The sequence below is a fragment of the Podarcis muralis genome, chromosome 2 (assembly GCF_964188315.1).
Source record: "Podarcis muralis chromosome 2, rPodMur119.hap1.1, whole genome shotgun sequence".
In the NCBI taxonomy this organism is placed as follows: domain Eukaryota; kingdom Metazoa; phylum Chordata; class Lepidosauria; order Squamata; family Lacertidae; genus Podarcis; species Podarcis muralis.
In genome coordinates, this window is record NC_135656.1 from 36,946,250 (window position 1) to 36,971,785 (window position 25,536).

The window sequence follows — 25,536 nt, forward strand, 5'->3', positions numbered from 1 at the left end:
GACATAACAAGAGCTTTCAAACCATTCAATTGGTTGAAACAGGAATTTTGCAATCAAGTCAGTAATCTATATGTAAAATTTGGAGCGAGATGGATTTGCTAGGAGCCATGATTCGGAGCACCTTACAGCAACTACCTCCTCTCTTAAGACATCATAATCTGACATCCTGATTTTGGCTGGGACTTATGTGAGCTTGGGTGCACCAGCATCTGGGGGGCTACAGGTTCCTCATCACTGCTTAACACCATGAAGACAAAGCCAGAGGAAATACTAGCACATGAATATTCCTGGACTAGAACCACATGATGGATGAGCTAGAAATTTAATAAATAAATAAACCAAATGTTACTCACTGGGAAGCCCATGTCTGTGAGCTGTTTTATCAGACGGTTCATGATCCAGGCCTCATCTTGCTTACTAGATGTCTTCATGCCCTGAGAAAATTAATTAAGAGGAAAAATGGAAAACTTTTAAACGAGAACACCCTACACCCAATTTAATTCAACAGGACTTACTTCTAGATAACAGTGTATAGGATTGCAGTCTAAATTTCTTTATTTGTCATATTTATTGCAGGGAAAGAGAATGAAAATCCACATAAAGTCTTTCCATATAAATATTGCATGAATGTGAGACAGCTTGGGTGCAATGTTAAACCATTGTATAGTGTTGGGTTAGGCAACATGGTGCCCTCCAGATGTTATTGGACTACAAGTCCCATTAACCCCTGCCAGTATGGCCAATGGCAGGGGATGATGGAGGTTGTAATCCAACAACATCTGGAGGGCACCACATTGTCTACCTCAGATATACTACTACATGCACGAGCTGTGGCATGTTTTGGGTTCACACCAGAGGGGGAACTATGTTTCTTCTTGTCAGAAAAGCAGTTTGGATGTAAAGAAAATATATTAGTCTATGGTTAAGCATGGCTGGGCATCACATCCACAAGTTGCAGCAAGTCTCCTCTTTTGTGCAAAAATAGAAAAAGTAGGGAACGTCTGTTTTTGATTTTAAATTAACCAGTTCCCTGGTTAGTTTAGACTTGTTAGCTCAAATAAGCCAGGATAAAACAATGGTTTCTGATCCTGGCTTGTTCACTAACTAGAAATTTTGCCACCTAGAATTCCTTAAGTGTGGATGCAAGGAGGAACTCAGGTTACTTTAAAGCTGGAAGTGGAGGCTTTCAGGTTTACACAAATCTTATACAATCAGCTGAGAAAGATTCCTACTTTCTACCTTATTTATTGGACAGCAGAGAAATAGCTTATCACACTTGTTAACAAGCAGACATGCATTATGACCTGTAAACCTATTGTGTCCCTTATTTGTCAGAACTCATTCTGACTATGTGGTCTTTGCATAAATGTTGAAATACTGCAAAAATCAGATCTGTTTGTGTCTGTAAAGAACACGTGATTGACATCTACAGCAGGGTGCAAAGGAATCTGTTAGGCAGGGCCATAGCATATCAACTGATTCTCTAGTCCATTCCAGCTTTCCAACACCATTTGAACAAGACAAGTGATGGTAACTACAGGATAATAATCTTATTGTAGTGCTTTTTGAAAATGACGACTTTCATACTTTCATAAAACAATTTGATAAAGTATATAAAAAAAAGTGCATGAACCATCTCATCTTACTGATTTTTATAACCCAGCTGTGCTTAGTCCTACCTTTTGAAGTCCTTTCTTTGGAGCATTTCCCCAGGAGCTACAAGAGGAATTACTCTCTTGTGAAGCAGTATTATTCCACATATCTCCTTCTTCATCTTCCCACTGACTTGTACTGAGATTTACTTCATCTCCACCACTGCCCCAGCCTTCTTGCATAGAAGATTTAGAAGCTGTAGGAGGAATGGAACATTTCAGTTGACCTTCCTATACTTTAAAATCAATGGGCTTCGCTCGCATGTATCAGTCAAGACTTAGCACAAACATGTGGGCTCTCGCTGAGAAGGCAGCAACCACTTTGCTCCTCCCTCCAGCACTGCTGCACTACTGTGAACCAAATCATGGATTGGCTTAGTGGCTTATTCATCTGAACCTAGGCCTTTGATGTGTCTCATTCCAGACAAATCATGAATGAAAAGTTATTGCTCAGAGTGAGAAAAACCACGCGCCTGGGTTCAGGAAACACACTAGGCCAAATCACAAGAAGCTGACAGCAGGAGTAATGTGGCCACTAGTTCCTCTCTAGGACCCCAGACGCTCAGGTCACACTAAGCATTATGTGCGAGTCAATATATTTGGAAATTTTGTCAAGCTTGTTCTGTATTTTACTATTTGGAGAGCTTATGTCCGAATTAATAAAAAGAGCATAGGTTATACATGTTGGCCCATTGTTGGTTGTACAAGTGATCAAGCAGAATACCTGTTTAAGCTAAAAAAAAAGTTATCTATATGAAAACAGAGCTATAATTCTTCTTGCCAACTCAGCCAAGACAAATCAACCCACACACTTACCTGGTTTGCACAGTACTGGGGCAGCAGCTGGTGCACTTGCTCTTCCATATGACCCTGCTGACTCAGCAGAGTTATCTCCCCACCCTGTACCGCTGCTGGGAGGCTTTCCCCATGCTGAAGTGCCATTATCAACTGCAGCAGAAGGGGAGGAAGGCTCTCCCCATGAAGCTTCAGGCTTTGCATGGATAGCAGGCATCTCTCCCCAGCCTGCTGAAATCAGAAATGGGGGGGGGGGGGGGGGAGGAGGACATGGTTAGAGGAAACAAAGAAACATAAAATCAACTTTTCGGAATACATTTCCGGAAAGCGTTACATACATACATACATACATACATACCTAGCTATGGACAACTTTTAAACATGAAGCAATTGGGGGAGAGAGGATTTAATTAAGACAGACCCATTTCATTTCCTCTTCAAGAAAGAATATACCTGTGCACAGTAAGAATAACTTGCTGAAATTGTGAAGGAAGTGGTGCCTGCATCATAATAAGAAACAGCACCTGTGGATTCTTTTGGATGACTGAGTCACAAGCATTCCCTACCTCCTACAAAATGCCAATTGATTATGATAATAAGACACATCAGATCAGATAAATGAATATGTAGACACCATAGTGCCCTCCAGATGTTATTGGATAAACTGCCAGGGGCCGATGGGAGATGGACTCAAACAATATCCGGTAGGTACTATCTTGGCTACACCTGGAATAATGCATGTCTTGATAACACATATGAAGCAGTTATTAAATCTGGGAACTAAAACCAAAGTGATTTTTAAAGAAATTAGATGATTGGAGCACATACTGAGTATGCCTTGATTTGATCCAGAGCAATAGGTTACTATCACAGTGACAGAATGTTGTGTGTTTTACAAGGATAACATGGTCACTGGAGGAAGGAGTAAACATGAGAAAAGTAATTTACAACTTGAGATCAGATAATAAACAGAGTTTGCATGCAGTGACTATCAAAATTATTATTGTATGATATAGAGAAGACTCCCCCAGCTTTCCCTTATTGTTATGAGCTGTCCAAAGAACACTGCCGTTGGGCAGCATGCAGATACTGTAAAAAAATGAAACAAAAGTCCCTGATCAGGAGCCAAGGATGAACAGAGTTGGCTATGGAACATGGTCAGTGGTATCAAAAGTGGATGACAGAGCAGAAGTGGCAGAGTTGCTCTTCCACTGTCCCAATGAAGGTTGTCTTTCCCATACACAGTAACCCCACACATTGAAAACAGCTCCTCCATGCTACAACTAGGCTTGAAAACACTGTAGCCAACCGAGGGCTGTTTCCAAGCATAAATGCTGCATTGGGCAGCTGCAGCTGGGGAGAGGTTAATCCTCCCCATCTTTAGTGTTCATGATCACCTCTGGCAATTTGGTTTGAAACAAGTTGAAATGCTTTCCCAAAAATAGTTGCTGGGGGAGTGATGCATGTATGCTATGTGTATACTATATGACCATGTGTGTGATGTGTGAGAATGTGGGGTGGTTGCAGAAAGATCATCGTTACGATCCACATTTGCTCGCCCTTTTACAGAATTCTGTCTATCATTCACCATTATCCTCAGTTTCTTACAGCTGATGTATCTTTGTTTAGGGTGGCTTTCTGTAATGTACTGAAGCTTTGAGGCAGAAAAAAGGTCCTGCACCCAAACAGAAACATAGTAATTGCTCTGAGCCATCCTACGTTCCTAAACAGCTTGTAAACTGACTAGGAGTTGGCATCTTAATGATCAGCCCTTCCTTCTCTAGTAAAATCCTCCTGCTTCTTGTCCAAAAGGAACCTTTACCACAGGAGGCAGCGCTGCAAGGTCAAAGCCCGGCTCTAATGCAGTAGGTCTGGCTTGGTTAATCACAGACAGCATACATCATTCCACTATTCACCTGGCCGCTAGCCAATAGTGGAGGAAAAATCACTTGTTAGCTTTGGGTCTCAGACCTGTCTTTTTTAAGATAAGTCTTCTCTAAGAGCTGCAGCATGCTGAAGTAACGTGATTAATTTTAGATTCTTATTTTGAATTTATTTGCATGGCAGACTTCAAAAAATCAGATTCTGATCTTATCTTATTCAGGCACAAAGAGAAAGAAAATTAAGGCAGAGCTATCTAGAAAATAACATTTGTTAACTGTGTGTGATTTGGGAGCTGTGGTATTGGAAGGTATTTCCCCATGAGTTTGGTTCAAATCCTTGTTTAACGTTCAAATAGGCAAGTCTTTATTTCCAGGTCTCTGTGTAAAACAGGAGTTACCTCAGGGGTATCCTTACTGTAAGGATATCTAATGAGGGAGGGAAACCTCTAGCCCATGGGCCAAATTGGGCCTGGCATGGGTCCCAATTTGGTCCCCGAGGCCAACTTCCCCAAATCATGGCCACCTGCCCTACATATGTGACACCAGGTGTGGGGCAGGTAGAGATGTGGCTAGACTGTTTGGGAAGTGTCAAGGTGCTTTTGCCTGCTTTTGTGTGGGGTGGGGGTGGTTCTGAGCATTGCCAGGTTGTTTTCTGTAACCTGGGTATTTTATAGTGCTCAAACCAGTTCTTAAGATTTCCATATGTGCCCTTGGGCTCACTAAGGTATATTGTGTAATACACTAAGACAAGGGTAGCCAGTGTGGTGGACCGCAACTGCTTTCATTCTTGACCACTGCACAGACTGGTTAAGCTAATAGGAGCTACTTCTGCTCCAAGGTATTTTATGGGAGTGAAGCTAACTGCAAAGACTGTGGAGGAGCTACCCTAAGACTGTGGAGGAGCTACTGGGACTAGCAAGAGTAGGGGAGGACCTGTGAAGTAGCAAATGTAGGCAAGCAGCCTAAGATAGGAACATAGAGAAGGAGAGAACTGAAGAGTTGATGCCAGATGGAGGTGTTTGTGTAGTGGAGACGGGAGAAAGAATAGTCTGTTCATAAGGCATGGGGAGCTTCAGAGATAAGGAAATATAAAGCTGAAAAACTGATTTGAAATAGCCAGCCCAATCTTTGGCTGGATGCCTCTCACATGGAGTTAAAAGGCTTTCCCTCATTTCTGCCTTCATTCTGTGGTCATATATTGACATACATGTTGGAATAGAAGAAATTAAGTCTCATTAATTATTAGAAAGGAAGCTAGAATGCACAATTTAAAGAGCTCTGAGTCTTTGCAACAGTACATTTAACCTCAAGCTGAATACTGCAATTTCCACTGCAACATGTATTCATTTATTAAGTACAAAGAAAGAGGGACCAGCTTCCCTGGGTTCTCTTTAAATTCAATAATAATGATTAATCACTACCAATCTGTAATGTATAAGCCATTTTGTTAAATACATTGTGTTTTGAGCCACACAATGTTATGTAAATTATTACGCACAACAAGGGAGTTCATGCCCTGGCAAATTACATGTAATTACATGAAAACAATAACATGTGTTAAGACACCCATAGTTTGTAAAGTTCTCAAGAGATCAAATCAAGTGCAAAAAATTGCAGTGTTGAATATGACGGCAGTTAGTTAGAAAAATCTTTAAACAGTAACTTGGGTATTGCTGACGTTTGAATCCCTGAAACAATTCAAACTCCACTGGGGGTTTCAGAACGGTTATGTATATTTGCATTTCTTAAGTAACACACTCTCTCACACACACTACCTTCAATCCAATGAAGCATATTACTAATGATATTTCATAGGCTCACAGGATCAGATAGCTGGGTCTCTTTAGAAGTACTGCATTGGAGGATGATAGTGGGAGATCTCCACTGGGGATGAATTTCAGCATGACATTTCTTCTGATTTTTTAAATACCCCAGTCATTTGTGTGTCATCCCTCAAAATAAACTGACTCACTACTGGTAGAAGGCATTCCTTGATGACCCAGACAAAGAACTGTTCCATAACATTAACCTGCTTTTCCCAACATTAAGGCAGACTTATTTTTAAAAGGGCTACAGCTGTCTGGTTGATGATGGGGTAACAAACTTTATTTCAGCAGAGGCCTACCTGTTGCCTTCCAGGTGTTGCTGGACTACAACTCCCATCATCCCTGACACTGGCCATGCTGTTTGTGGCTGATGGGAATTCTGAGTCCAAAAACATATGGAAGGCCATATGTTAACCACCACTGTTTATTTCATTGTAGCTAGAAAGTCAACAAGTAACTGATTTATTGGAATTCAACAGTCCCAATTTTAAGAATCCTGGAATTGTAGAATTGGAAGGGACTCCTGAAGGTCAACTAAAGCATCCATGACAGATGGGCATCCAACCTCTGCTTTAAAACCTCCAAAGAAGGAGTGCCCACTAGCTATGAATTCCCCTCATGACCTGGGATAAGCAACAATGTTTACACTTTAGATACCTATGACTAAAATAAAGGTATGTGGGTGCTTTTGGATCCACATGTATAACTAAAGGTGGATAATATGCTTCATAATTTTGTTTACATCCCACGGATACACTGTAATTGAATTGTAAGAAGATATAATAGAAGGGGAAAGCTCTTCCTGCAAGGGGCAGGAGAAGTAATTTGGCACTCACCTCTCACTTTGTTATGTCTGCACTATTGCTGAAAATAAGCCAGAGAAATGGCTTTCTTATCTTACAGTACCTCACCAGGACAACATCCTTACTAGAGAACACTTCAAAGCACAGAGGAAACAGAGGACAGACAAAGAGAATAAATCATCGGGTAGACAAAAACATCAGTAAATGAAGGGTTTTGTGCTGTCATCTTATTTGCAGGAACTGTTTATGTTGTCTGTCCAGCCCAGCTAGGATAGAAAGCCAAAGTGGCATTAATCCAGGTTTTTACTTTTCTATGCACATATAGGCTTCATTTGTTACCATGCAGGGTGCAAACTTCCATTTCAAATGTGGCTATATAATGTCTCAATAAAGATTTATGATTCTATACATGCTTTAGGGGACAAAAGGATAACTTAGGTCTATATATTTTAAGTTAGTTTGCTGTGTTTTAATATCTTTTTACATTATCTAGAAAGAAGGCTGATACTACGGAATAGTACTACAAAAGACCACGGAAATATTTAATTCTGAGTCAATGAGAAATTTAAAATATCTTACATAAACAGCCTTTTTCTAGTACAACTCTTGTAGCTCACAACATAAATAGATTCTATTAGTCACTGGGGGCATTTAAATGACTCAAAGTAAGAGATTTTCATGTCTTATTAAGGTCACCACATTACATTACTAGAGTTTTAAGTTACATTCAAATTGTGTTGTGTTTTCATGCTAGTTTCCCCAAACGGGAAGTACTGTTGAACTCAGCTGTGCAATTCATTAGGAGCTGGCACTGAAATAATGTTGTGGAGGAGAGGTGTAATCTCTTGTCCTTCACCATACAGATAATCTGCCATGTGAAGTGTGGCTTCTCTGTAAACTCCTGGTCACACAGAAGCCTGTCCATGTGATCATCTCTCCCTCTGGGAGAAGAGGCATTTGTGTGGATGACCCAGCTCACGTGGGTAGTTTTGTACATAGTGGAGGTGAGGGGCTTGTATTGGGGCCAAATCAACAGCAAGGATCGGGACTACCCCAAACACATATTGCAGATGAGCCCGAAAATCTCAGCTTTCCTTTAAAAGAAACCAAAATATAACTGCACTAGGTAGTTGTAAGGAAAGATGATGGGGCAAGGTTTAGGCATCCTTTGGATTCAGTCAGAGAGAAGGGGAAAACTCATACCTTAGCCCTTCTTTGTAGCTACCATTTATCTCCCTGTTACATACTGCTTTCTAGCCACCCCAGCTGCCTGTCTCTTCTGCCTTGCTCATGAAAAGACCCTTTTTTCTAAGCAGGCCATTGCTTATGAGGGGAGTTCCAACATGCAGCAGTAGAGCAAATCCACCCCTCCTGTCAATACACCTACACTGTATTGAGCTCCACACCACCTCACCCTGTCCCACAAGATAAGTGGCAGTGACACACCTGCTGGGAAGCTAGCACTGCAGCTTTGCCCCACTGGATGAGTCGCTACTGCTGGTATATTACTATACAACTTGTAACAAATGCTGCTATTATTGATCCAGAAAATCATTGATTTAGAATATCTGGATAGCCTTGTCCAAGTCCCTCATGCTTATGTAAACTCAGCAGTCTGCACACAGTAAATGTACAGGAGAGTCGCTTTGTGGATGCAATTTAGGGTAGTGGGGAAGAGTGATAGCTACCATTTCATTCAGCCATATACCATCACTTCATTTATGGTTGAAAACTGAAAATATCAAACAGTGTTTTCATGGATGAATTAAACTGCTGATCCCTAAATATATGGAGCTGAGATTGTAGGTGTACCAGTTGCTGGCACTTCTGTGACTCAGGCTACTCTCATCTCTGTATCAACTCTGCCTTCTATACTGGCTCGTGGGAGGGGGCTAACTGGTATTTATCCCACATAGGTACATATCCCACATAGGAACACCCTGCACACAAGGGTCTGGACAGCTCAATCCCCAGGGGAATTGGTGTGTGTGTGTGCATTTATAATGGATTTATCAATTGGCCAGGCATGCCTTGGCCACAACACAATGACGAGGGTCCAGTGCTCATATTATGGGGGAAAGGGAAAGGTAAATGTACCCCTGCCTGTACGGGCCAGTCATGTCCGACTCTAGGGTTGTGCGCCCATCTCACTTAAGAGGCCGGGGGCCAGCGCTGTCCGGAGACACTTCCGGGTCACGTGGCCAGCGTGACAAGCTGCATCTGGCGAGCCAGCGCAGCACACGGAAACGCCGTTTACCTTCCCGCTAGTAAGCGGTCCCTATTTATCTACTTGCACCCAGGGGTGCTTTCGAACTGCTAGGTTGGCAGGCGCTGGGACCGAGCAACGGGAGCGCACCCCGCCGCGGGGATTCGAACCGTCGACCTTTCGATCGGCAAGTCCTAGGCACTGAGGCTTTTACCCACAGCGCCACCCGCGTCCCTATGGGGGAAAGGTAGGGGGATCTTAATGAAATCTACAAATCCCACCCCTCTGACTGTCCCCAAATTTAGATCTATTATGACCCCCACACAAATGCATTTAAAAGAGGCCCTGTGGATGCAGAGTACACATGTTCCACGGGGCCTCTTTTAAAAGACACCCTGTAGAACAGCAGCGGATGTGGTTAGCACAAAGGGCAAGGGGACAGGATACTTCTGCCCTTGTAAGGCCCCACATCAGAGCAGACTGTCACAGCTGTTCCATCATGGTTCACAGCTGCTTACCCACATGTTAAGCTTCCAGGGCACTTGGGTAGGGGTTGAATCATGCCCACTATGTAGAGATGTCCATATCCCACTAAAGGATTGAATATTCATTTTTAATGCTGAAGTAACAGGTGCTTTAAAATCTTCCTACCAAAGCTTGATGATATGTCACTACTTATGAGCTTGAGTACAGGTAGCTCATCTACCTTCATGTGACTATAAATGTAGTAAAGTCAGGAAAACTCAGGATTCTAGAGATAGGACTGATTATACGAAACCCTACCAAATCTGGTCAAAGGGTTACAAAATTTCTAGGGGCATGAGATCCAACTACATAAGACATTCAGACTGGATAAAATCTCCTCCAAAAATATTTTCTTAAACATTATCAAGTGAAATAGAGAAAATGGCACAAAGACATTAAAATTGGGGTGGGGGGCAAGCATTAATGATTAGGAGCTGCATTCTTCTGGTAGTGGTAAGTTAAAACTTGAGGACTGGCTAAAAGTACAGAGGACTGTCAAAGGTTTCCTTCACTGCTGCAAAAAATTGGAAGTTTTAAAATACTAAGACAACACAAATTACAGCTAATTATTTTGTTCAGCAAAAGAATATAAACACAGTTTTCTATTTCTCAAGACAAAAATCTCTTTGTATGAGATAATGAATAAAAATCACTGGTTCAACAACTAAGCAGCCTCTTGGGTAACAGCCACAATTACAGAAATATGTCTTTGGCAGGAGACAGCCAGAGTAACAGAAACAGATGGATGGTGTCAGAGAATGCACATCAAAGAGGGACAAACAGCAACAGAGCAAAGAAAGTAAATTCAAAAACATGATGAAATTATATCTTACCATATAATATTTTTGTAAGAAAAAAGTCATGCTGCAGTTTGTGTGGCTGCCAATAGGTGGCCATGAGAACTGCAGCGACAACAGCAGGCAGAGCAAGTGAGCAGAGCAGACAGGCTGGCAGCACAAGTGAGCGAGCTGGCAGAGCAAAACAGCAGGTGGGTTACCCAGGAAGGCCTTCCCATGTTGTCTGCAGCCACTGCCACCTGGGAAGCCTGGGGTTTGAACGAGCAGGCAGGCAGTCCAGCAGAGTGAGCATGCACCTTGGCAGACCTTCATGTGCTCCCTGTCTTTGTTGCTGCTGCCCAATGTTTGCCAAAAACTCCCCCCTCTCCTCACAACTTGCCTCAAACCACTGCAGTATGAGGCAAAGGGGAGAAAGACTTTCTCCTCTTCATTCCCCTGTCGTCTGCAAGTGGCAGCAGGATCTTGGGAAGGGGCAAGCTGTGAGGGTATGGGGGTGTTTTGGGGGATGGGGATCTGCAATTGGGGTGGCAACAGTTAGACAGATTAAATGAGGTGTGAGGGGATGGGGAGCTTTGAGTGAAAGAAGGGGATTGGCAAAGGGATTGGGGGAGTTGGCAAGCAATGTGAGCCACAGCAATGCTCCCTAATGAAGATAATATTGTCAGATACGTCCTATGAAGGGATAGTGATCTGACAAGCATGTGCAGATGAACTGACAACCATTATGTCCCATAGAATTGCCAGATTATGGCTTTAAACACACCTACTTGGCTATGTATATTCTAAAACAAGGTATTAGTATCACTAGCCAATTACCAAAATCATTTCATAATCTGATAATTCTTTATACCTTTTCGATTTCTCTCTCCATCCTTAGTAAAACAATTATTATCGTAACCACAATTTCAAAAGAAAGATGATCCACAGACTGATCTAATGGCATGCTGTCTGCATCTTCTATCCTTTTGCATATCATTTCTCATATATGACATTTTCATCTGGTCACCCTAACTTAGCCTCTTGTGTCTGCCCTGTCTGTGTGCTGTAATTCAGAATGGAAAATGAAATGATAAATTTTAATAGCAATGAGTATTTTGGACACCTTTTTATACCTTATTCGTATTAAATACAAACTTATCCTTAAGGCAGGAAGTATAGCTTGAATATAAACAAATAATGCCTACATCACACTTATTAAAGTTTCTTTCCAAAAGGTAGCATACTTATTTTGAGAAAACAAAAGCTGTATCATACCTGGACCAAGCAGCGGGGACCGGTTTGACTGGGCACTTGACTGGTGCGGTGGCTGAGGTTCAGCCATGTTTGCGTTGATAATGGTGGTGCTAGTGGTGGCGGCTGTGGTACTGCTCTGGATTACAGGATTGTTTCTATCCCACATGTTTACAGTCTTGTTGTTATTGTAATTTGGGTCACCCCAAGCTGAGGTACCATCATCAATCTCCATCTTGCGCCGAATGGATGGTGGAGAGGGCTCTTCCCACCCCGTTGCTTCACTACTATCTTTCTGTTTGGCTGGCACTGGTCCACCAACCCATCCTGATCCAGTCTGTTTAACAGAAGCAGCTCCTCCCCAATTACTCACGTTGTTGTCCTGGGATTTAGAAGCCCAATTCTGTTGAGGACCAGGTTTTAAAGATTCCCCCCAGCTCGTACCTGTATTAGCCTTGCTGTTTGTGCCATTTCCCCATCCAGTGGTCCCAGAACGCGTAGTATCATTCCAGCCAGACCCTGCTCTATTGTCAGCATCCCATCCAGAACCATTCTTTTTCCCATCTCCCAAGTGTCCAGGGACAGATGAGGAATCAACCCAATCTCCACCCCCTGAAGTCCAGCCTGGATTTGATTTCTGTCCATCTCCCCAGTTTTGAGATTTGGGTTTCTGAGGTTCACCCCAAGTAGGCGACTTGTCCTCCTGATTTGTGGTCCCACTCCAAGTGTGGCCACTTTTGGCAGCAGCAGCATTATTGACAGCAGTAGAACTTGCCGGCTCTCCCCATCCCCCTGGGCCATTTGGCGCTTTGTTATTGTTGTCGCCCCAACCTGTATTAGTTGGAACTGTTGCAGGTGGAGAGCTGACCCACCCAGATACTGAAGAGGTATTTGTACTGTTCATGATGGACCCATCATTCTTGCCCCCCGAGTTTGAAGGCTGAGTAGCTGCACAACCCCAGGCCTCAGTTCCATTGTCATTCTTTCGTTCAGACCTTGGGGATTCTTCAAATTCCCAGGCAGTGTTTTGTTTTACAGGAGTCTGTCCCCATCCAGTGTTGGACAGAACCCTTGGGTCAAGGTCATTCCTTGGCAACTGGACTTGTCCTTGGTCTAGCATTCCCTTGTCTCTTCTTCGAGCCTCTCCAATTCCTTCCCTCCCAGTACTGCCTTCATTCTGACTCCCATTGCTATCATTACTGCCTTCACTACCTGTGTTGCCAGATGCTGCAGCTTTGGCCCAAGAGTTTATTTGTTCATTGCCCTGCTGCATGGCAGGATTCTGGCTGGTAACACTAGAGCTATCCCACCCTGTTGATCCTTTCCCATTGATGTCATTACTGGAATGCTGGTTTGGGGGCTTGCTCCATTCACCATTAACGCCATTACTGGTGCTGCGGCTTGGGTGGCGCCAAGCACCAGAATGCATATTACCAACGCCACTGTTGCCACTGCCCCTGCCCCATGCTAAGATCCCAGGACCAGCAGGAGGCCCCGAATCCCATGCACTTGTTCCATTCCCTTCCTTTTGTACAGCACTGCTGGATCCATTTTGTTTAGCACTTAATGCTGAGTTCACAGTGTCTCCATTCCCCTGACTGAACCCAGAATTGCTGTTTCCTGTGGCAGGATTACCTGGGGATATCCCCCACACTGAATTGCCCATTCCTTCACCACTTCCCCCACTGACTTGAGAAACTGATGTCCCATTAGCACCAGGAAGGCTTTGCAGGTGGGGCGGGATGATGGCCCCCATGCCAACAGCCATGCCCCAGTTCGGCAGTCCATTTGTCTGCATTGCATTGATAGGGTTTGGTGAAGAGTTCATGGGGTTAGCGTTATTTGGTCCATCAGTGTTAAGGTTCTGAGGTTGTACGCTGAAAGACACATTCTGAGAAGTGGACGTTTGTGGTTCTGTGCTCTCTTGCGGCAGCAAGTTTCCCCAAGCACCTAAGGTGCCCGTTGGGTTCCCATTCTGGTTGCCCATGTTCTGACCTATGGCACTGACTGGACTGCAAATACTGGAAGGGTTGCCTGCTCCCACAGTTCCTTCATGTCCGAGTACAGGCCAGGCAGCTGGATTGGCATTTGGATTAAGGTTAAGATTAATGCCAGCATTTGAGTTGGAAGCACCCCAGCAATTTTGACTTCTACCATCTCCAATCATGTTGTCCATCTTTCCATCCCCACCACTGGCAGAGCAATGAGCTAAGCCAGAGTTGGAACCTGTGGCAACACCCCACACTCTGGCTGAATTTCCATTACCATTTGCTCCACCAGCTCCAAGGGCACTCTGGTTAGAAGTGCTTTGGATGAGTGCTCCATTGGTGCCATTATTGCCATTGGGTTTCTTTGTATGTCCAGTGAAGTTGCCTTGGGCACTCCCTGTAGCCATGCTACTGTTCTCTGAGCCACAGTTGGAGGCAGAGTCAGTGTCTGTAGTACATTCTGAGGCAGATTCAGTCTCAGTTCCTGTAATGGAAGGCCACGCTTCCTTGTCAGTCCTGTCTATTATCACTTTATCCCAGCTGCAATTGGCTTCACTTCGGAAAGTGGGCTGCTGTCCCCAGTGAGTATTCTCATAATGGTCTCCCAATCCGCTGTGACCAAGGTCTGAAAAATTAAACATGATGTAAATTAGTCTGCTATCCAATGACCCAGATACATCAGTTGAACTCTGGCTTGATTGTTATGTTTACATTCTTTAAGACTCTTCCTCCCTCCTTTATAGTCTAGCTTATGGGTAGGGGTTCCCAACTTTCACTAAGCCCTTGGAGAAGCATGGCTTGTAAATCCAAACAAATTCTTCAATAAGCATAATAATGCATTTTGAATTCTAGGTTCTGAAAAAACAAGTATGTTCAGTGCTAATGCACAAAGGATTTACATGCAGACAATAGTACTATTTCTCTTTTATTAGGTTGCACTAATAGGGTCAGATATAATAAGCAATACTTTGGGGCATGCAATTTCCAATGTTTTCCTATATGCCACATACATTTTAAGCTGAACTATTAAATGGGAACTAGAAATGAAAGAAAAAAATCTACAAAACCAATCAAGCGTATTCTGTGGTCAACGAACAGTTATTCATGCCTTGTTAAATTTAGAAACAGAGATAAAAACTTCACTGTGAGGACTGATTTTCAATATTAAAATACTTCTCAAACATATGAGTTGTTATCACTTTCAGTTGTATGTTTTCACTGCATGAAATGAAATCAAAGAAATACTTTAGAAAGTATTATCACTGTAAACTAAGACTTTGATGACATGTCTGGTACTCGTTGGCATACATACTATCACTCTAGCACAGAAGGTGGAGCCACACATAGAGCTGGTGCACAGGACTGGGTCTCTTCAAACAGGAGCCAACATACTAGTCCACTTCACAGCAAAGAACAGGCCTACGCTCTTAGACCAAGGTCATAGATTAGAAATCACAAGGTATAATAGAGAGAACCGCTTGTAAATAGCTGCAGGATTGAGGCCTTTCATTCATTTCATATATATGAACAATCAAAAATATGGGTGCTTTTTTAAAAAAGGTAACTATGACGGTAGTTAATAATGAAGATCACTTACATTTTGTACTATAGCACTGATAGCTATTAAATATAAATTGCATGTTCTGTACTTGTCATATATGATTTGGGACTTTAAAATGATACTTGATTGACAGGCCAATCTCCCTCTACAAATAAGCTGGATCTTCTCAAACAGCTGTTACACTGTGCCTCGTCCAGATATAAGCCAGCCCCTAAACTGTTAATGCTGTAGGTTTCGACAATTTGAGTTTTTTAAGACTGATGTGACAAAATTCCACGATTCTAAACTGGGGCAACAATAACTTCCCAGCCTGAAATAAAAAGTAATCAGTATCATGACCTCAATGAACATTTTAATGTAACTCCAAGATCTGATATCATAATCAGTATTTTAAATGATCAAAACATATCAGAAAGCAATCTCAAAATCAGAGTGAAAATGTAACCTTATGAAGAAAAACATGGACCTTCACTATAAACGTGCATCCTGGAACAAAAAAACACCATTCAAATTCAATGGGAAATGGTTAAGCTTGTATGTTTACCAACATGAACAGACATTGACTGATTTGATCAGCACTTAGATCTGAGGTCAGAACTAATCTCAAAACTAGTACAAATTTGAAAGCATCCAAAAAGTCAGCTTCTTTCTATTTGTTTCTTTCATTCTAGTAGCTGAAATACTTGTTTATGCAGTCAGGAATTCAAAAAGCACAAACATTTAAGTGGGAATCTGTCCTGCAAGTTTGCTTTCACAACAACACTGACTCCATAAATGCTGAAGCTGTCAAGACTCTCCCAGAAAGGCATATGCAAATGTGGAAGGGTTAAGAGATGAGAACGCTAAATAAAACAGCTTTATTTAGAGACAAAATCCAAAATTAGGCAACGCATGTGGAAAAGCCTATTACTCTTTTAATTTTCTTCACTACGGTATGCTACAAAGTATGTTCCGTCTGATGTGGGAACCTCTAATGCGTTCAGAAAAAGAGCTGAGCAGCGTAAAAAAGAGCATTCTTCATTATTAGATAGTGAGTACTCCATGAAACACTAACACTCCAAAACCAAACAGCAGTAGATAATGACAAATAACAACTTCATTTTTTTGCCCAGCGCAGCATATCTTTAGCAAGCAGCTCTTTCTCTGAGGACGCCATTTTATCAAACCTGAAAGGCAGCCAAAAGCTTAGGACGCTGTGCTGCTGCTGCTGCTGTCTCTGAAACATTATGTAATAAACTGATTTAGCAGAAACAGATGCCATTTGCCCCCCCCCCTGCTGCTCTATAGGGGCCAACGAGTAATGAAATACCTGAGAAAAGGTGCTGCCCAACCATCCTAGGAGACGCTACATTGTGTGCAGAGCTGTCTCCCCTCCTGCATCTAGGTTCGCCTGGGCTCTCGGCTTCAATATGTCGGCTGTGTACAGAGTGAGCCTCATCCTGTAGAGCTGCCAAGAAAATCGCTCAGTGCAAGTGTGCGCCCAGACAACCTGCAAGCTTGCTCAGGCCCTAGCTGTGCTGGCTTTGGAAATGCCCTTTCCACACAGGGAGACTCCTACCCCCACCTCCAGCAGCACACAGCCCCCTTAACTCTGGGTAAGGTATCAACAGATGAGGATTTTAAAGCTTTGATTATCTAATTGCAGCTGACACTAAACCGATCTTCCTTCCTCTTTAAATTCTTTCAACTGTCACAAAACATTTTCACTTCGAGACCTAGCCACAATTAGCACGGTGGCTGCTTTTCTTCTGGTTTTTGAAAGTCAGCCAAAAGAACAGCCGCATATTGCCGATTGGCTGCATGCAAATACATTCCTGCCTCCTTCATGTTTCCATCCTCTTCTTTCCTCCTCTAAACAGCAGTGCTACACACACTTGGCATACCAGCACTAACTACAATACTGGGGACAAACCTTATATAGAACCTGGCAAGCCTCCAGGTGCTTAATTACTTCTCTGCCTTTATCGCGAAAGCTGAAAACATGCAAGTCTATTAAAAATCACAGCTTCTATTTGTGAGCGTACGGCATTGTCACTGCGTGCTCAAACAATACATTATAGGCTGTAAGTGCTTTTCCCTCTCACAATTTCAAAGCATGGAATGGCAGAGGGAACTCTTTTACTGTTGCTTAAAGTTCATTGTCAGCCTTCCTAGATTTTGAGAGCAAATCAGGTGATTTATAGCATACAAGCTATGAATTATGGTGCCATCCATCTATCCAGACTTTAAGACTATAAAATCAACCACCAATAGGGATTACTACTAATAATATAGTTGTCCTAGCATAGGATAAGTACTCCCAGAAGTAACTAAAATATGCATCAACTTGCCACAGCGGACCTCATAGGAGAAGAATCAGCTGCAATTATTCAGAAACCAAAAAGTTAAATTGCACACAAAACATTATCTAGCTCCTAAAAATATACACATAAAACTGCACCAAGCATATGAAGGAACATAGCCAACACACTGTGAATTTAAGATATATATACACTGTAAATTTAAAAAGAAAGTTTCTAGCCCATAAGAGTTATATGCTAGGCTCAAAAATGAGCAGGCATTGCTAATGAAAGTAGCCAGAGGAGCTGTTGAGAAAGGAGAAAGATTTCCAGTGGCCAGAACTTCAAATGTCCTGCAGTCTTCAGCTTGCAAGGGTTCATTGACCTGCACAGTGGACTGTCCTCTGTGTTACTGAAAAAAGCGTGTAAAATTAAAAATGCAAATGTGCTTAGTCTGCATGAACTTGTTTGCAAACTTCTACTTCCTGAAGCCTATGTGCATTTAGGTTACTTTAGCACCATTTTTAAATGCAGGGTATACATGGCCAACAATCTCTTTGATTAAATGACACTGTATCACTGATGTTTCTTTGAACATTTAGTCACAAGCAGCTGCCACCAATTCCTCAGTCGTTGCAACTGCTTTACCTTCTCTTAAGAATTTATATTTTTGGGTTTCAGTATTTTCTTTTTTTTCTTCTTTACTCTCATTTTGCAAATTATTGGTTTCTCTTTTCTGTAAAATTTATTTTACTTTTAAAAGTATTTCTGTACCACCTTCTCATAATCTAACAGCAATATTTAAAAAATTATAAAACATTAAAAAAGTACAGATCAAATACTGCATAGGCCTGTCAGTGTAAGAAAGTCTTCAAGAGACACCTGAAAGCCTAAAGCAAGGATGCCTGCAGATGCCCACAGGTTGGGCTGGTGACACTGAATATCACCTTGAACCACTGTGTTGGTGGCTTGTTAAGTTTCCCCATCCCAAGGCTGTCAATGTGTGTAAATGACTAATCGAAGTAGGGAGGTGCTAATATATCAGATATGTCAACATATTTGCTACAAAGCAGTGTTAGAAACAGGGATAGAATAGCTAGGAGCCAAATGGCTTCTGGGACCTAGGTTGTGGGCATCAAAACAGAATGTCTAGTCGCCATTTTTTAGCAGAAATTGTTAGTACATGTTTAATTTGCTGTTTACAATAAAAGTATTGGTACCGTACTTCAGTTTTCAAAACACTCTACTCTTTATTGTTAAACTCCTTAACATATTGTCTATCCTTTGAGGCTTCAAAGCACATACATTTCAGTAATCCTTGAGTGACAACCAGGCGTAAAAAAATGGCACTCAGACTTTTTGAGGTACTTGCAAATTGAGAATCTTTAGGTGCAAAATGAACCCTGCTAATTTTGAGCCCTGCTACAAATATATCAAATATGTATTTTTAATTTTTAAAAATATACTATGGTGTGTTCAATGTACTATTTATGAGTTAGTTTCTAACAATTGCTAAATACTGAAAAGCCAGACATTAGTTTATGAGGAAATAAAATTATTTCTTCCCTATTAACCAACATCTGTCTTCCTTTTCCATCCCAAAGGTGTCCTGAATTGAGCTATAGTTGTCAGGCATCCTATGGGGATGGGATGGGCATTTAAGAATATATTTCACTCCAGAATGTATATCTGGAAAGAGTTATCCTCTGCACTTGTAGCTACTTGGTTGTCCTTTAAACATGGTAGACTTCAAAGGTATTTCAAATGTGTTCCAAACTATTCCAATTACTCACAGACATACTAGATAGAGAGATCAGCTGTTGGCAGGATCTTGCCAATGTTGGAAGACTCCCAAGCACCTGGTAGCCAAGCACCTACAAATTTAAGTCTGGCATTTAAAACCATGACAAAGGCAACCCCAAAATGTGATGCTGGCCCTAGGAATTAAAACCACTTTTCCAGTCTTGCACCCAACCACCTCTATGCCACTAAGTAATGAGTGCAGCAATTACTGATGCTGTTTTCCATTTTTTTCCCTTTGTTGCTTTTATATCCTGACTTTCTTCCATCATAGAACCAAAGGTGGTGTACATGTAGTTTATTACAGATTATCAATTTAAAGCTATTCTTTTCTTCAAGCCCTGCAGAAAATATTTTTCTTTTTGCAAAAAAAGTGTTACAACTCTCCAGTTATATTACTTTCTCAGATGTCTGGAATTTTTTTAGGCAAGTCTCAAGCAGAAAATAAAAGCAGTGTTATCTTTCTGGTGCAAGTTACAATTGCAGTAATCTTCTAAGCACACAAAAATGGTAATTTTACTTTTTAATATAATTTTACATGGAAATATTGTATACCACACAGAGATTTTTTTTTAAAAATAGGACATTTATAAATGCATTTAAATAAATAAAATAATGTGGCCACTTCTAACAGGGTATCATAATGCTTAGGACAACATATATGTGTATATGTAACGTGAAACAAACATGTGCATACATTTTAGGAGATACATTAAAATCAGCTTTCTGCTTAGAAATTCATCTATTTATCTGGAATTGTCATTTGAAATCCTAAACTTGTTTTACATGATAGGCACCTTCCTCTCCACAGCAAGTAAGTGTTATGTCACAAACATCCCAAAGGAAGATTAGGACTTCAAGTGGGACATAAGCAGCAGGAAGAGCAGGTCAACTTCCAACCCAGTCAAAACCGATTAGCCATGCTAAAAATATACAAAAACTCCATTGTAAGGCGGCAAAGGTTACTGATTACATAGTACACTTTTCACAGCCTCCCAAATGCCAAGTTTAGCCAACTACCAAAGTGATGCTCTTCTTCCTTAACCTCAAGACAAACATTTTAAGGCTCAGCTATTATTAGATGCAAAGGCCATGTCTCACACACTCCTTCTGATTGTTCTGAATCCCCTTCTCCATGTAGCCAAACTTTCATGATATGATAGCCTTGAAGAATTCTCATTCAGTTTCCAATATACCCCACTGGGTAGTGGGTTAATTTGTCCACCCTCCTCCCTCTCCCCCATTGAGAAATAAAATTATATTAACACACATTTCAATGTTCAGCTCAGGGACAAAACCCTTTAAGCAAACTACTACTTAGATTTCATGTTTATATGATGATGAAAAGTATACTAAGCACTTAATGGATTTTGGGAACATAATGTAGGAACATATTATAATACAAGAAACGTATTCTGTCAACCAGCGGATGATATCCAATATTAATCATACTCAGAGTAGAACAACTGAAATCAATGGAATTATGTAACTTAAGCACCTTGATTTCAATGGGTCTACTCCAAATATGGCTTAATTAGCTATCACTCAGAAATTTCTAAATACCAGGGGTCTGAATTTCAATAAGTATCATATAACAGGTACAGCAAGTGACAAGGTTTTAAAAAGGGATATTAACAAATATATCAGAACCTACAGAATTCTGAGGAAATTCTCCTTTCATTCTTTGTGAACTTTGGACTAAACTGCATTTATAGGAATATTTTTCATAGTTTTAGACCTCAAGATACTCAAGGCAATGCAATGGTTTGTAATTCAGTGAAGTCTGAATGTTTAAGCTAGCATCCAGTTTTAACAAGGTCTCATAAATTATGTGCAGAGGTGTATCTAAAATAGTGGTCAGAGATATGTCACCCATCTTTAAGAAATTAAATAGCATGCACAAGTCTACTTCTCTTTAAATGCTAAGTTATTGTTTAGGCATTGCACAAAAGTGGTTGTCCTTATATTCTGGAATGTGTGTAGCTTTCCACTTCCATACCCACCTTTAATTTTCACTCTAGTTTGAGAGTTTCCCAAAACACACCTGCTTTTCAAAGTCGTCAGCTATACTACATTAAACTATGTTCTTAATTAGCAAAATATGGAACAATAATGCTCAAAAATTGTCTGAATGCACTCAACAGTTCTACTGCTGAAGAAATGAAAGTAAAGCTGCCTGGATCAGAAATCACCTGGCAACCATATGTAAAGTGCTCTGATAGAGTAGGGTATAAATAGTTTAGCAATAATAATGTTTTAACAAATGTGGCAGTTATTTGCATACATATTTTATGTATTAGGTAACTGATTACTGCCCATGGAAATTTATGTTGTATCTTAGCAATTTTATTATTCATTCGGTTTAAAGATATACTGGAAAGCATAAAACTCCTCCAGTTCCATTACTTCTCCTTCCTGTCATCTTTCCTTCAAGTGTACATTTGGTGCTAGCATTCTTGTTGGTTCTCCACTTACATATTTAGATTTCAACAGCATCAGCACTTAGAAAATCTATCCAAGGCCCTCTGCCAAAAGTGGAGTTCTCCAGACATTCAAACCTTTGATGTGCAACCAAGAAACTAAAATCATTTTGTTTTAAGATTGAGCAGAATGTGCTTCAAAACCATATGAAACCTGATGGCAGATTTATTTTCCTATCTTATTAAAGTATTTTACTGCTATTGTTTTCATATGTTCCCCACCCAGAAATATCAAGGATAGGCAGAACTAAAAATCTAAATAAAGGACAAAGCAGAATCACACTGCTATAACTGAGAATGCATTCTAAACCCAGCCTATTTCAATCAAACCCCTAAGGTTGATTTATAACTCCACATGAACTAATCCACTAGGAAGAATAAAATAAAGCAATTTGCATAGAGACTGCAGCATAACTGTCTTTCAAGAATAAACATATTAAAATACATAAGGTCGCACCCAAATGCTGCTGAGTGTGCCTTCACCTTCCTGTCCTGTCCTCTATAGTCCTCCACACCCCCAAAAAATCTGCTCCAGAGGGTTAGGGGGCAGGCCTCCAGAGCATATTTGGGAGTTCACAAAAAGCTGCAATCCCATTGCACAAGTGCAGCTTCACTCGCACAGCACTGGATACAACACATGTATTTTCAATTAAAGATCTCATATTAGCTGGTAACAATTTGATGAAATGTTACAACCACACTAAAACCAGCATTTAAGGTCTAGGACTTCAGACCTTTGAGAAAAACAAACAAAGGAATGTTAAGAATTTAAGGAATGTTTCAGCATTCAGAATACTTAGAAAAGATTATTTTGCCAGCCTTAAGACTGCATAGCCAGGAAGCACAAAAACAATACAAGAAGGCACAAGAGCTGGAGGGAAATGGGGTAAGACTTCAACTCCAATAAGAAGGATGTTGGCACTTTTTGCTTACAAGGATTCTTAAACTGCTACAAATAATAATCAAGTGCCGGCCAATTTTTCTATCACTGTTAAGCATATTAAGGCATACAAATGAAAGAAAAATGGGAATCAGGGCTCAATTAGACTCAAATCTCACCACGATTTAGCCCTTGAAACTGTTTTTTGATTTTGACTTTACTGCTCAGGTTCCGTCCTGCTGTTCATGAATGCTTTCCTCCTCACATCTAAAGAACCACAGTCTGATCCCAATGAATGTGTTTCAGAGGACACAGAACTTTCAGTTAGACTTCAGCACTGCCCCCTCTGAGTCATAACCATTTAGATTGGGGAAAACACAAAATAGTTTACTAAACACAATAATTAATAAAATGGATTTTTTAAAAATACACCTGAAGCATTTATCCATTTGTTTTTGGATAAGGGATTGGAAAGATTGCACTCAGTGTATCTTTAACTCCTTCTTACGAAAGAATGCCTCCTTCCATTTACTTACTCCAAATAAGCCTTGCATTTCATTCATACTGCCAGGGTCAGCTTTGGTAGACCCCTTTTAGCCTCATCTTTTCTCAGGCTATTATTGGGAAGGAATATATTCTGAGATCCACAAGTAATTCTTCTCAGCTATGATATAAGCTGGACTAAAGCCCATTAACTCTCACAGGACTAGCTCATCCTGCTACAATATCATATCATGCATTTATAGCAGGAACAGTTGCCAACTCTCATGGTTTCTTAAAGTAACAGCTGCTGAATTTTTCAGCTGACTTAAACAAACAATAAGTTCCAACTCAGATTTTGAGAAATAAATTGTGTCAACATTCTGTAGAAATTATTTTATTCAAACCATTACAGAGATAGAGTGGCTCACTGCCACTTATGCTCCAATCCAACCCTAGCTCAGCCCATTTCATCAACCACACTTTCTCAGTATATCAAGAAATGAAGTGGGCTCCACAGCACTAGAACAGGCCTTCAAGAGCAGTTGTGTCTCACCATTCTATAACGAAACTACGGCCTTGACAGGATCACCTGTTCTATCCACTGAAAAACCCCCACAGCAGTTAGGAATCTATCAGATTCCATCAGTCTCCAGCAGGTGGACCATCCTAACTGGTTCCCCACCCTTGCAGGGGAGAATTGTCGTTGCAAGTCCAAATCTCACAAAGAAGTGGTCTGACCATGATAATGGAGTGATATTCACCATCCTTTATTTCCAGACCACCCCTCTCCTCACATGAAGTGAAGACTAAATCAAGATTATGCCCTGTTCTGTGCCTTGGACCAATGACTATCTGAAACAGACCTATGGTTGCCCTGAACTTAGGAGCTAAACATAAGGAATCCTCACCATGCATGCTGAAGTCACCCAAACCACCTCTCTGGGTTCCTCCAACACGACGACCTCAGCCAGTTCGGTCAGGGAGGCTGTTGAATAACAAGGCTATCAATGTCTACCAGCCATGATGGCTGCATATTACCTCCACAATCAGAAACCATATGCCTTTGGATACCAGCTGGATAACACATTTTAAAGGCCGTAGAATATTAATCAACCAAAGGCTAGAGAAGCATTTGGCAAAATTATAAAAGGAAGACTCAGAAGACCTAGTGGTGTCAGACAGTGATTGCAATGCATAAACAGCAGCTTCTTAGAAAGGGAAGAGGGCTATGTTCTTCCCGTTCCTCTACCTCAGTCTGGAGGTAGGTCCACGTAGGTCCTACTTGCAAACTTCACAAATGGCTGACCGCTGTTAGAATAGGAAGTATTTAGAGCAAAGGACTAAATGGCCTTTTGGTCAGATACAACAGGGCTCATCTTGCACAGAAAGCCCCGGTTCAATACCTGGCATGTTCAGGTATTGCTGAGAAAGAGACCAGTCTGAAACACTAGAAAGTCACTGCCAGTCGGAATAGACAAAGCAGAACCAGATGAAACAATGATTTGACTATGACTGCACACATACTATACCTTTCAAGCAACTCTGAAGCACATTCTTTCCCTTCAGAGAATTCTGGGCATTGTCTTTTACCCCTCACATAGTTATAATTCTCAGCAACACTTAACAAGCTATACTGCCCAGAATTCTTGGAGGGCAGAAATGTGCTTCAAAGGTGTAGTGTGTATGTAGCTTTGATGTAAGACAGCTTCATGCATTCATGGACAAATTCTGCAGACAGCTTTCCTCAAATTGGGTTGTGCAGGAGAACAGCTGGTAGTATGAAATGTTTGAATCACATCTACATATGTCATAAACTAAGAGTGGGGGACCTGTGACCCTCCAGATGTTGCTGAACTCCAACTTTCCTCTGCCTCAGCCAGCCAGTCATGGTGTTGTTGTAGCCCAACATCTGGACGGCCACAAGTTCCCCACCCCTTCCATAAACAGTCAAAATTTAAGATTTCTCAAAAGGCGGTGAGCTATAACTGCATTGGAATTGCTGGAAATAGACAGGAGGGAGGCTGATATTTCTTGCTTGGCTGGATGTCCAGTTAACTCAAAGCAGAGATGAAAAGCAGCAAGGAGAAACAGATGGGAGTGGATCCAAGCAAGTGGATAAGAAGCTGCTGCACAGAGGTTAGAGGAGCAAAACAGATATTTGTGACTGAGCAGAAGATACAGAGAGTTTAGAAGGGATGTGTGATTTCAAACGTTTCTGAAGATTGGTTAATGAGAAATATTCTGAAGCATTACTTGAGTACATGTTATATATTTTCCCCATGACAGCCTTCTATTATGAGAACTGAAGATCTGAAAGGAATACCTGAAGTCAACCAAGCATGAAGCAA

The 25,536-nt window shown here is 41.2% G+C and overlaps 1 protein-coding gene across 10 annotated transcripts in view; it reads right to left on the reverse strand.

Annotated features, from left to right (window-relative positions):
* TNRC6C (trinucleotide repeat containing adaptor 6C) overlaps positions 1 to 25,536 on the reverse strand; it is a 116,211-nt gene that overhangs the window by 32,960 nt on the left and 57,715 nt on the right. For 5 of the 10 annotated variants that reach the window (XM_077924249.1, XM_077924248.1, XM_028717046.2 and 2 more), the window contains 5 exons: positions 16,576 to 16,713; positions 11,742 to 14,330; positions 2,469 to 2,678; positions 1,680 to 1,849; positions 354 to 434 (listed from right to left, as the gene is read on the reverse strand). In XM_077924249.1, the coding sequence (XP_077780375.1) occupies positions 354 to 434; positions 1,680 to 1,849; positions 2,469 to 2,678; positions 11,742 to 14,330; positions 16,576 to 16,713 (3,188 nt within the window). The remainder of the gene's footprint in view (positions 1 to 353; positions 435 to 1,679; positions 1,850 to 2,468; positions 2,679 to 11,741; positions 14,331 to 16,575; positions 16,714 to 25,536) is intronic. The other 5 variants (XM_077924247.1, XM_077924252.1, XM_077924245.1 and 2 more) reach the window with 4 other exon arrangements.